Genomic DNA, 13,038 nt, shown 5'->3' with positions numbered 1-13,038 from the left:
TTATAGACTTCCTGTTTATATAACCGCGGATACCTGTTAACTGACGCCAAGTCCTGTGTTTGCTGCTTCTTTTCCACATACTGCTGAAAGAATGGAAGCTGCATTTCACACAGTGTCTTATATGCAACATAATGTTACTATATTTGTGTTCAGATGTTTGTAATTTTATTATTCGATCGCCAAAATTAATATTTCAGACTTTTTTATTTTGAATTGGCTACAGTAGAGTTTTTGACTTACTATTAATCTCTTCATATAAAGCCTAAGGTTGGACATGCAGAGGTTGGTTATGGCCCGATTTTAATTCTGTTGGATAGTAACTTAAAGGACAACTGAAGTGAGAGGTATGTGGAGGCTGCCATATTTATTTCCATTTAAACAATACCAGTTGCCTGGCATCCCTGCTGATGCATTCAGCTGTAGCAATATCTGATTCACACCAGAAACAAGCATCTGACAATGTCAGAAATACCTGATCTTCTGCATGCTTCTTCAGGGTCTATGGCTAAACATATTAGAGGAAAAGGATCAGCAGGGCAGCCAGGCAACTGGTATTGCTTAAAAGGAAATATGGCAGCCTCCATATACCTCAAACTTCAGTTGTCCTTTAACGTCACCATAAAAATCACATTTCAACAGCAATTGGTCTGAGTGTATTAAGCGATAAAGATGCTAATCCTGCATTCAAAACTTTTTCTGCTGTTATCATTTGAAGTTATCAAATCCCTTAGGAGCACTGGCCTTGTAATAGCCATTGCCATTCAGTAGCATGCTGGTGGTTCTTTTTATCTATAATATAGTCCTCTCTTCCCTTTTATTTCCCTGGCTAGCTGAAACATGATCCTCTGCTCATTTGTGTTTACAAGCTAGGCTGAGGTGACTCAGCGATTGGAGGAGGAAAGCAAAAAAAGTTAAGGGAAGAAATGACATCAGTATTTAGACATGGTTCCCACCAGGAACAGAATTCTCTTCATTTACTATATAAAATTCACTGAAATGTGGTCAGTACAATACATGTGTTTATGTAAGTAGATCAATTATTTATCTACTTATATATGTGTTTTTTTCCCCTGGCATAGTATGGCTAATCGTCCTGCTTTAATACTACCCTGTATGGCAAACTCTATATCCAACTTTTACTGCTCAGTGCAGTGTAAAACTATGAGCCTTTGGACCCTCCGTGGTTCTGCCCTGCCCCATGAATGGAGATTTTCAAACTTGTCCAATAAGACTTTTGATGAGCATGGTGGAGTGAATATCACTTTCGCCTTGCAGCCCTAGGTCCCCAGTACAAATCCCAGTTAGGGCAACATCTGCAATGAGTTTTTATATTTTCTCCATGTCTGGTGGATTACCTGCAGGCACTTCCTCCTGCATCCCATAAAACATATAGACAAGTCAATCGGCATCTCAATTTTTCTGTTTGATTCCCAGTTGATTGTCACCTTGATCAAATTTGCAGGTCATCTATTGCCTTATGATATCCGAAAGTCTGATCGAACGTGTTAGAAAATCTGTGGGCGGGGCAGGGGCAGTGGAGGATTGAAGTTTGTATTTCGATTAATGCTTGATTTCTGCTGAAATCTATTGAGACTGAATATGCCATGTAGAGAAGTAATTGGTCGCTATGTGATCAAATTCCAACAAGATAAGAATCACTTGGTCTGGCATATCAGGTCATAAGTAGTATTGGTGTTCATAATTGGAAACCTGAATTATGCCAAACACTGCACTTAAAGAGGAACTTCAGCCAAAACAAACATTACTGTCATTAAGTTACATTAGTTATGTTAAATAGATAGGTAATATCATCTCTTACCCACCCTGTTTTAAAAGAACAGGCTAATGTTTGTGATTTCATGGGGGTAGCCATCTTTTTGGTTGAAAGGAGGTGACAGGGAGCATGAGACATCGTTCCAACTGTCCTTTGTCCTCATCACCCCTCCCAGGTGCACGCGCTAGGCAACGAGAACATCAAAAATCCCATCATGCTTTGCACAGCATCAGGGAATAAAATGCCTGGGCAGATTTCTTTGATGGGGCGGAGCTTAGCTTCTGTGCAGCTAAAATTGAGGCTTTGGTAAGAAAAACAAAGTTCTGATGCTGTGAAACTGTTAAAGAAACACCAAGCCTTTTCAGTGCTGCTGAGTAGATTTTTAGTCTGGAGGTTCACTTTAAGCACCCAAGCTAGTGTACATTGTCACAGGGTTGCATTATTTATTTACTGTATTTATAAAGCGCCAACATATTACGCAGCGCTGCAATCCATGTTGCTCTCCAAGTAACCCTGGTGCTTCCTCCTTTCAAGCCGGAAAGAGGAAGCATCGGAATTACATGAAGTGTGATGTGGGTGACCTCCCCATAACCGTGTCCACTAGCTTGGGTGCTGAAGTGCGGTGTTCAGCATAATTAAGGTTTGAATGCAGGATCACGAATTCGCCAACACTAGTCATAAGTGTCTTGTGTATGGCCAGCTGTAGTTGAATGGAGACATTGGCGGGATTCTGCTTTGTGCAGTGAACATACAATGAAGCATTGTACGCTGGCCTCAGTGCTCTACCTGCTGGGTTGGGACATTTGGTTGATGTAATGAAAATCTGTCAGCCAGCATAAGCTGCAGAAAACTGAATGGGGGTTAGCTGCTGTTCTTTTGTGACCTTGCTCTTTGCAAAGTTTAATGCGGTTCTCCAAAATCAGGATTCTGAGATAATGAAAACCAGTTCATTGTCCTGAAATCGCTTTTAAAATATTCATTTTTTTCCTCCCATATCTCTCTCTTTTTACTGTAGAGACTTTATACTGTTTGACATGACCTCCTGCTTCTTTTTTCACAGCACCTTCAGGAAATGGATGAGCGGAGGACTACCAAGCTGAGCGAGTGTTACAGAGGTTTTGCTGATTCAGAGCGTAAAGTTATCCCAATTATCTCAAAGTGCTTAGAAGGAATGGTTCAGGCTGCCAAGTCTGTGGATGATCGCAGGGTGAGTATTGGGAACTGGCAAGAAGCCGCTCTTTAGGTTGGCACTTTGTAGCGGTACTTATCATAATAGCTGCTAAACCTGTCTGTTCTACCTTCTTCTTCTTCTGTAAAATGACATCTCTAAAGCGTATTGCCCCTGTAGTGTAACACTGCACTGCGTAATGTAATCCTTCTGGTTTATATCATTAAAAAAGAAAAATTCCATGCGTAATGCAATTAGATGGTAATTTATACATTCCTTTGAAGGGAACCTATAGGGAAAACAATTGCGCAGTTTGGGTCCAGAGGTTTCCCCATGCCAGTCCCATCTTGCTGTTCCTCCTCTGTCCCCTCCGAAAATCTGCTTGTAGATGGCTCGCACATGCGCAATAGGATGGCCCCATTTGGCGCTTAGTCGGAAAAAGCTAAGCCTGACCGAGTCCATGCTACTGTGTAAGCGCAATCCACCTGAGCAGTAGCATGTACCTGGTCTGGGTTAGCTTTTTCCGACGAAGCTCAAAGCGAGTCCGTGCTACTGGGCAGATGCAGTGCTACTGCACCCTGGGGGTCCCTGCACGCGAACGGTTTTGGTGGAGTAGACTGCCACAGCTTCTTGAGGAACCAGAGGCTTTACACCTCCTGAGGTATCTGTTTATCAGCCCCCTGAAGCCTTCCCATGCCCTCGCAGTCACTCGCGGAGCCTTCGGTCCCCCACCGCAAGCTAGTTTCATTTTCACCGACAGGCCTGCCCACACATTTTTCTTTGCGTTCCCGTCTGCAATAGCATCCTGCGCCTGTGCACTCCACAGAATGGCCCATTTGGTGCATATCCAAGTTTTATGACTGTAATGCTGGCTCGTTTCTTCTTATCAATCGAGCCGCTGATGGCTCGATTGATAATTTCCGACAGGTCCGATTGCCCGCCGGATCGATTCCGCGCTCGATATTTGCGAGCAGAATAGAAAAACCGAAGCGCTGATTAGAAAGCACCCGCGGGGACGAGCGGGAATCGATCCGCGTGCATGTGCCGCTGGCTCGATACCGGCGTGTATCTAGCCGTGTATGCCCAGCATAAGTGATCGATCCTAAACTGGCTTACATCATGATCACTAATGATTTGATGACAGTTATAAAAGTATGTATGCAGCTTTAGTTCATACTTGCTGGAGTTGGAATTTGACACTTGTGAAGCAGAAAAAAAGAGAGGGATGGCAGATTCCACAGTCCACTTACTACAGGTTTGCTATATGAAAAGGGGTGGGGGTATAGAGGTGTTCAGGATTAGGAGAGGCTTGTTGCCACACATTCTACCCCTTTTTATAACTTTCCTGTGAGGTTGGGGGGAGGGAAAAAAAAGCCCCAGGAAAGTAAAACTGATTTTTTATTTTTTATTCCTGGCTTAAAGAGACTCTGAGGTGAGTTAAAAACTCGCTTTTTAGCTTATAATCAACATGGGCATGCTTGCCCCGCCTAAAACGCCGCTATCCCGTGGCTGAACGAGGGGCCTTTACCCCCCAAATCCCCCCCCCCCGCAAAATCCATGACCAACTTGGTCGTAGATTTTGCTGCTCATGGAGATAGGGCTAACGGCTGCAGCCCTGCCTCCATGCACGTCTATCAGCAGTGGATCTCCGCCTCTCCCCGCCCCTCTCAGTGAAGGAAGACTGAGGGGGGCAGGCGGAGGCAGAGATATGCGCTAATATCGACGCGCATGGAGGCAGGGCTGCGGCCATTAGCCCTGCCTCAACAGGAAGTGATCACCGCACAGCACGGAGGGGATTTGGGGGGTAAAGTCACGGGATAGCGGCGTTTTTAGCTGGGGCAAGCTGTTGATTATAAGCTAAAAAGCGAGTTTTTAACTCGCTTCAGACTCTAAGGCCTAGTGCACACCGGAGCGTTTCCGCTGCGGTTTGCGATCTGCTTGCGGGTGCGGATCCGCTAGGGTAATGTATTTCAATGGGCTGGTGCACACCAGAGCGGGAGGAGTTTTGCAGAAACGCATACTCCCGGGCTGCTGCAGATTTTGGATTGCAGATGCGTTTCTGCCTCAATGTTAAGTATAGGAAAACCGCAAACCGCTCTGAAAAACGGCACTTCAGAGCGGTTTGCCAGGCGGTTTTTGTTACAGTAGCTGTTCAGTAACAGCTTTACTGTAACAATATATGAAATCTACTATACCAAAACCGCTACACGAAACCGCAAAACGCTAGCTGAAACGCTGCAGAAAAATAAGAAAAAGCGTTTCAAAATCTGCTAGCATTTTGCGGATCTGCTAGCGGGTTTTGGTGTGCACCAGGCCATAGTGTCCCTTTAAAGTACAACTGAACTGAGAGTTATATGGAGGCTACCATATTTATTTTCTTTGATACAATACCAGTTGCCTGGTAGTTCTGCTGATCTCTTTGGCTTCAGCAGTGTCTGAATCACACACCTGAAACAAGCATACAGCTAATCCAGTAGATAGAGTATTGGAGGCACAGGATTAGCAGGACAGCCAGGCAATTTGCATTGTTTAAAGAGAACCCGAGGTGTGTTTAAAGAATGTTATCTGCATACAGAGGCTGGATCTGCCTATACAGCCCAGCCTCTGTTGCTATCCCAAACCCCACTAAGGTGCCCCTGCACTCTGCAATCCCTCATAAATCACAGCCATGCTGTGAGGCTGTGTTTACATCTGTAGTGTCAGTCTCAGCTGCTCCCCCGCCTCCTGCATAGCTCCGGTCCCTGCCCCGTCCTTTCCCTCCAATCAGCAGGAAGGGAAGGGATGCAGGCGGGGACTAGAGTTCTGCAGGAGGCGGGGAGAGCAGCAGACTGACTCTATAGAGCAGGGGTGTCAAACTGATCCTTCGATGGCCGAGATCCTTACAAATTTTTGACACAGCTCAAATTAATTGATGGGACTGCATCAGGAAGGGTGTGGTCCATCAGGTAGAATACATTCCTCTTTTTCAGTCCATCCTAAACACTGGCATGGATCTGGCCCTCCAGGCCTGGAGTTCGACACCTGTGCTATAGAGATAAACACAGCCAGCTCTGACAAGCTGTTTGTCAGCAGCGTGGCTGTGATTTATGAGGGATTGCAGAGTGCAGGGGGACCTTAGGGGGGTTTGGGATAGCAACAGAGGCTGGACTGTATAGGCAGATCCAGCCTCTGTATGCAGATAATATTCTTCAAACCCACCTCGGGTTCTCTTTAAAGGAAATAAATGTCATCCTCCATTTTCTTTATTTTTCTTTTTTCTTTTCTTTCTTTATTTTTTTTAATTTATTTTAATATAAATAACATTGGATACTAGTGTAATAGTACTTTTTACGCCTCTGAACTGTTTGCTTTTTACATTCGAGTGTAAAATGTTTTTAATTTGCATTCATACATATTTTAACTATATTTGAATACAGGATTCTCAGATTGTGGTGGACTGTTTTAAATCTGGCTTTGAACCTCCTGGAGACTACCCATTTGAAGATTACAGCCAGCATATTTACAGGACAGTTTCAGATGGGACAATCAGTACTCCCAAACCAGACCTAATGAAGAATGACCCCAAAATAACAATGGGAAAAGCCAAGGGCAAATTATGGCTTTTTGGAAAGAAACCCAAGGTAAGAACAGTACAATGGCATCTGCTGTGTTGCTGCTGATACTCCTTATCACTGCCTCAATAGAGTATACCTATTTGTATGGTTTATGCAGCCTCCAAGCTGTCCTCACTGGACAGCAATGTGTTTAATATTGCCTATAAATGAGATATATACTGCAGTCTAGTATCTGACCTCTTTCAATTGTTGATGGGTATTGTCTAATGTTGTGAATAGGCATTCATGGTTTATATCTGGTAATTTCTGATGAACCATTGGGTAGTAGGTAGAGAATGAGAAAACCTCCCAACAGAGCGTAAGTCTTCAGAATATGATACCGTGCTACATCTTCTAAGGAGCAGCTGTGGGAAACCTAGAGGCACAGGAGTCCTTTTTGGCTGAAGTGTGTGAGGATCTTATGTGCCGATTCCATGTTGGCTCTGTCAACCAAATCGGTTCAGAGGAAATGTGTCTTCCCACAGCTGCCTTCTCTATTATTGCTCCGTAGAGGGAACAGGATCTGTTCCCTGTAATCCCAGACTCTCATTGTACTGCCAGCCCTACTGTACAGTGGGAAGACAGTTCATTGCTGGATGTCAAGTTGGTGTCTGCAGTATCTGGTTGGGTTGTCTGGACTTTCTGAAACTAAGGATTGGCTGGATTGCGTTACAGGCCTTGTGACGGTATTAATGTCTTCCATAACACCACATTTCTGGTTTGTGCCTTTTTGTTTGGAGAGGAGCTTTAAACACTTAAATGCACAAATCCTTATAGAAGATGCCAAAAGAAAAATACCCAAACTATTTAATAAGTTCCTCTCGCTGAAGCCTTTACTTTCCTATTTTAGTTTAGAATTTTGGGAAGTTGGGCAACAATTGAGGCACAGAAAGCAGAAGCCATCTCTGACCGCAATCTATACAATTCTAGAAGAAAGGCAGGATTTTTGCCATGCTCAGCATGTCTAGATACTGTCTGTGCATGAACCAGCTTTATAGCAAGGTTACAAATATGACAGAAGTACCAGTACCGCTTTTTAGGGATCTGTGTGATATCAGAGGCTCCCAGGGTCAACCTGGGTCTTCACTGTCTGTACCTGGAAGGACTGAAACTGTTACGTTTTGACCTGATTATGATTGCTGTCAGAGAAATGTTCTTCTAAAACACTCTGGCATGTTATTTTTTGTTAAAATGGAAAGGAAAGATTAAAATTAGCCATATAGGTTCTTTTAGTTCTTGTAGAGAACTCTAGATTTTGGTCACAATACATTTCACAACTTTGGTGACTTGCACACCTTGTGAATTAATTTACATGCTGTATTTATGTATGCACCAAAATAAAATACCAGTATCTTTATTCACTAGATGATAAAACAGCTTCCTTATAAAGTGGAACCTTTGTTTGAAGGTGCTGCTTGAAGTCCTCATTTATGGAAGTGTACAGTGTGTTCAGCTTTAGGCAGTTATTAACCCTTCTGTAAGGGGTGAAGTCCATGTGAAAATGGTATCTTCTTTATATGTCTCACAAGCTGAGAAAGGTTTGTGTAACCCTTCTATAGTAGTGCTAATTAGGAGCTCAGCCAATGTTTATCATATCACCTTAAGCTTGTCTGACATTTTTATATTTGTATATTTTTTTTTTAAAGGTGTTCTGAGGGTTTGTGACACTGAAAAAAGTATGATATACTGAATTGTATTTGTAGTATGGATAATTAATAGAACATTAGTAGCAAAGAAAAGTTATATATATTTTCATTCTTTAATATTTGCAGTTTACAGACAGCACTCTGCATTTCAAACTATGAAACGAAGCAGAACTAATGAACCTTTGAACTTCTCTTCAGTAAAATCTTATCTGAAGTCGTCTTGCGCTGCTTTTTGATGTATAAGTGCTTCAGAAAATAGCACTGGAGCTCAGGAAAGCTCTTTTGCATGGGTTACTGGTTTCTTAGCTCTTCCCATCTTGGAAACAATATGAAACTCGTACCCTGGCTACTAATATTCTACTTCTTAGCTGTACTACACATACAATTCATTATATCAGAAGTTTATTTTCAATTCAGATTCTCCTATTTTGAAATGGGCAGGGCTCCCTTGATGAACATCTTCCAAAGTGCAATTGATACTGTTCCTCTTACTGTTCGGGGTCATGGTTCCCTGTGCTAGGCCTTCTCGCCTACATTTGGACTAATATACATTACTTTCTACAAAAACCACCAAGTTTTGTGGTGTGTGTGTTTTGTTTTGTTTTTGTCAATTTTACCAGAGCAGCAAGATTTGGCCTCAATTCACTAAGCTTAACTCCTGTCTTTAATAACTCTTCAGAGTCTTCAGAGCTGTTTTACAGTTATCACAATTATATCACCATGGTGATAACTGTAAAACCGCTCAGAAGAGTTATTAAAGAAAGGAGTTAAGCTTAGTGAATTGAGGCAAAGTGTGTGTGTGTGTGTGTGTGTGTGTGTGTGTGTATATGTATGTATATGTATATATATGTGTATATATATGTGTGTATATATATATATATATATATATATATATATATATATATATATGTATATATATATATATATATGTAGTCTTCTCAAAAAATTAGCATATTGTGATAAAGTTCATTATTTTCTGTAATGTACTGATGAACATTAGACTTTCATATATTTTAGATTCAAATACACACAACTGAAGTAGTTCAAGCCTTTTATTGTTTTAATATTGATGATTTTGGCATAAAGCTCATGAAAACCCTAATTTCCTATCTCAAAAAATTAGCATATTTGATCCAACCAATAAAAGAAAAGTGTTTTTAAAACAAAAAAAGTCAACCTTCAAATAATTATGTTCAGTTATGCACTCAATACTTGGTTGGGAATCCTTTTGCAGAAATGACTGCTTCAATGCGGCGTGGCATGGAGGCAATCAGCCTGTGGCACTACTCAGGTGTTATGGAGGCCCAGGATGCTTCGATAGCGGCCTTAAGCTCATCCAGAGTGTTGGGTCTTGCGTCTCTCAACTTTCTCTTCACAATATCCCACAGATTCTCTATGGGGTTCAGGTCAGGAGAGTTGGCAGGCCAATTGAGCACAGTAATATCATGGTCAGTAAACCATTTACCAGTGGTTTTGGCACTGTGAGCAGGTGCCAGGTCATGCTGAAAAATGAAATCTTCATCTCCACAAAGCTTTTCAGCAGATGGAAGCATGAACCCACTTTTGAACCAGAAACAGCGGCAGAAGCGAGTGACCTGGGCTACAGAGAAGCAGCACTGGAATGTTGCTCAGTGGTCCAAAGTACTTTTTTCAGATGAAAGAAACTTTTACATGTAATTCAGAAATCAAGGTGCCAGAGTCTGGAGGAAGACTGGGGAGAGGGAAATGCCAAAATGCCTGAAGTCCAGTGTCAAGTACCCACAGTCAGTGATGGTCTGGGGTGCCATGTCAGCTGCTGGTGTTGGTCCACTGTGTTTTATCAAGGGCAGGGGCAATGCAGCTAGCTATTAGGAGATTTTGGAGCACTTCATGCTTCCATCTGCTGAAAAGCTTTATGGAGATGATTTCATTTTTCAGCACGAGCTGGCACCTGCTCACAGTGCCAAAACCACTGCTAAATGGTTTACTGACCATGGTATTACTGTACTCAATTGGCCTGCCAACTCTCCTGACCTGAACCCCATAGAGAATTGTGGGATATTGTGAAGAGAAAGTTGAGAGACGCAAGACCCAACACTCTGGATGAGCTTAAGGCCGCTATCAAAGCATCCTGGGCCTCCATAACACCTGAGCAGTGCTACAGGCTGATTGCCTACATGCCACGCCGCATTGAAGCAGTCATTTCTGCAAAAGGATTCCCGACTAAGTATTGAGTGCATAACTGAACATAATTATTTGAAGGTTGACTTTTTTTTGTTTTAAAAACACTTTTCTTTTATTGGTTGGATCAAATATGCTAATTTTTTGAGATGGGAAATTTGGGTTTTCATGAGCTGTATGCCAAAATCATGAATATTAAAACAATAAAAGACTTGAACTACTTCAGTTGTGTGTATCTGAATCTAAAATATATGAAAGTCTAATGTTTATCAGTACATTACAGAAAATAATGAACTTTATCACAATATGCTATTTTTTTAGAAGACCCTGTATATGTTACAGCCAGAACTCGAAGTTTGGCCACTTCTAGTTCTGGCCGGCCAGTGTGCGAACTGGCCGCTGCGCTGCGGCCAATGTGAGAAATGGAATAATTCCTGTAATGTTAATGTATCTTCTGGCCGCAGCGCAGCGGGCAAATGTATCACATCTTAGTTAATTTAATGAAATTAAGCCAGCGGCAATGTAACAGATGGAGCCGCCGGCTTTCTCTCTGCCTCTCTCTCCTTCCCCGCCTCTCTCTCCTTCCCCGCCTCTCTCTCCTCCCCGCCTCTCTCTCCTCCCCGCCTCTCTCTCCTCCCCGCCTCTCTCTCCTCCCCGCCTCTCTCTCCTCCCCGCCTCTCTCTCCTCCCCGCCTCTCTCTCTTCCCCGCCTCTCTCTCCTTCCCCGCCTCTCTCTCCTTCCCCGCCTCTCTCTCCTTCCCCGCCTCTCTCTCCTTCCCCGCCTCTCTCTCCTTCCCCGCCTCTCTCTCCTTCCCCGCCTCTCTCTCCTTCCCCGCCTCTCTCTCCTTCCCCGCCTCTCTCTCCTTCCCCGCCTCTCTCTCCTTCCCCGCCTCTCTCTCCTTCCCCGCCTCTCTCTCCTCCTCTTATGGCCAGCCGTTCACATTGTTCACATGTGGGCTGGTGCCGCCTTTTTGCCTTTATTCAGGGTGCCCAGGGTAGCCTCACGTTGCTCCTATCCCACTTTGCTCATGATTTCAGGTCTAAAGGTAATTAAACATAGTACGATTTTTCATTTTTTTTCGATTAGATAATTTAGTTCGATTATTCCATTAGATCGAATATAAAGATTTTTCCAGCATGTCCAATCTGATTTTTCTCGAAAAAACGGGATAATCGTTCAAATTTCTTGATCGAAAAAAAATTATTTTCAACTTTCATTCAATTCAATTTCGATCAGTAGAGCGACCGCCAAGAACAAGGCAGTAAACAGTAGAAGGTTAATGCTGCTGTACCATAGCACAGGTTGGCTGAAGAAAAATTGAAAGGTACAAATGATTTCAGCTGTGTGGAGGAAAAGGGTGAATTGTATTATAACATGGTGTTTAACTATTTGTTTTTCTGTTACAATGTGTTTTTCTATATTCCATTAGATTGTTTCCCCTCATTATCCTCCACCTGGAGCACATGGATTCTTTGGGCCCCAGAGTACCAAATTAGACAGGGATCTACTGCATTGTTGTATGAGTGATGTGAATGTGTGTAGGCCAAGGCCTTCTTCTTTCAGAGGCCTGAGGAGAGCGGTAAGTGGTGTAGAGCCTGGTGTGCTGAGTGCTTTACAGGCCAGATATCATCCTTTTTTTCTTTTTTTTTTAAACCTGGCTGAACAGATCTGTTTCCTCTTCACTATCATGCCTCTGCATTGTCCACCAGTCCTGTGACTCTTTTTAATTTATTTTAAAAGGTATCCAGACATAGAGTCCTTTTCATTGTAGTGTTATTTTCAGAGCAGGCTTAGGATCTATGCTCTGCCTACTTTTGGTTCCACTTAAAGGGACACAGCGCCTTTTAAAAACATAATTCGTACTTACCTGGGGCTTCCTCCAGCCCACTGTAGGTTGCAAAGTCCTCCTGGCTCCTCTCTTGGTCCCGCAGGCAGCTCCGTTAATCGACAACTTCGGCCTGAAGTCGCCAGTACATGTCCCTGCCGTGCACGCTACAGTCCTGCACGTGCGAGGTTTAGAGTTAGAAAGCTGCGCATGCACAGGACTCTCATGCCGGGTGGCGTGATGATGCGTAGCGTGCGTGGCAGGGACACATACTGGTAACTTCAGGCCGAAGTCACCGATTAACGGAGCCACCTGCGGGACTGGGAGAGGAGCCAGGAGGATGCCAGGGGACCTCGAGGCCTATAGTGGGCTGGAGGAAGCCCCTGGTAAGTGCTCGGTGTCCCTTTTTAAAGGGAACCTGAAGTGAGGTGAATGTGGAGGCTGCTATTACCCTTCTTTTTACAAACCGTGCTAGTTCCCGAGTTCTGTGCTGATGCTCTGCATCTAATACTTGACGTAACTGGCCCAGAATGAGCATGCAGATTAGACGCTTTGACTGTGGTCTCACTACACTGGCTGCATGCTTGCTTGCAGGTTTGTGACTCAAAAAAACAAACGCCTAAAGCACAGGTGTCGAACTCCAGGCCTGGAGGGCCAGATCCATGCCAGTGTTTAAGATGGACTGAGAAAGAAAGGAATGTGTTCTACCTGATGGACCACACCTTTCCTGATTCAGACCCATCAATTCATTTGACCTGTATGTAGCTGACAGCCAGGGAACTGGCATTGTTTATAAGGAAATGAGGATGGCAGCTTTTGTATTCCAAGAGGGCACAACTGACTGCTAGAGCTCTGGCGAACATTCCATGGCC

General features: G+C 43.4%; 1 protein-coding gene across 2 annotated transcripts in view; it reads left to right on the top strand.

Moving 5' to 3' along the window:
- The window catches only part of FNBP1L (formin binding protein 1 like), a 236,485-nt gene that overhangs the window by 173,064 nt on the left and 50,383 nt on the right, over nt 1–13,038 (top strand). For both annotated transcript variants that reach the window (XM_068239782.1, XM_068239778.1), the window contains exons 8-9: nt 2,835–2,981; nt 6,359–6,562. In XM_068239782.1, coding sequence (XP_068095883.1) covers nt 2,835–2,981; nt 6,359–6,562 — 351 coding nt within the window. The remainder of the gene's footprint in view (nt 1–2,834; nt 2,982–6,358; nt 6,563–13,038) is intronic.

Source organism: Hyperolius riggenbachi, chromosome 6, assembly GCF_040937935.1.
Source record: "Hyperolius riggenbachi isolate aHypRig1 chromosome 6, aHypRig1.pri, whole genome shotgun sequence".
NCBI lineage: Eukaryota > Metazoa > Chordata > Amphibia > Anura > Hyperoliidae > Hyperolius > Hyperolius riggenbachi.
The sequence above is the reverse complement of the archived record's forward strand: the minus strand, read 5'-3'. Positions and strand labels throughout refer to the sequence as shown.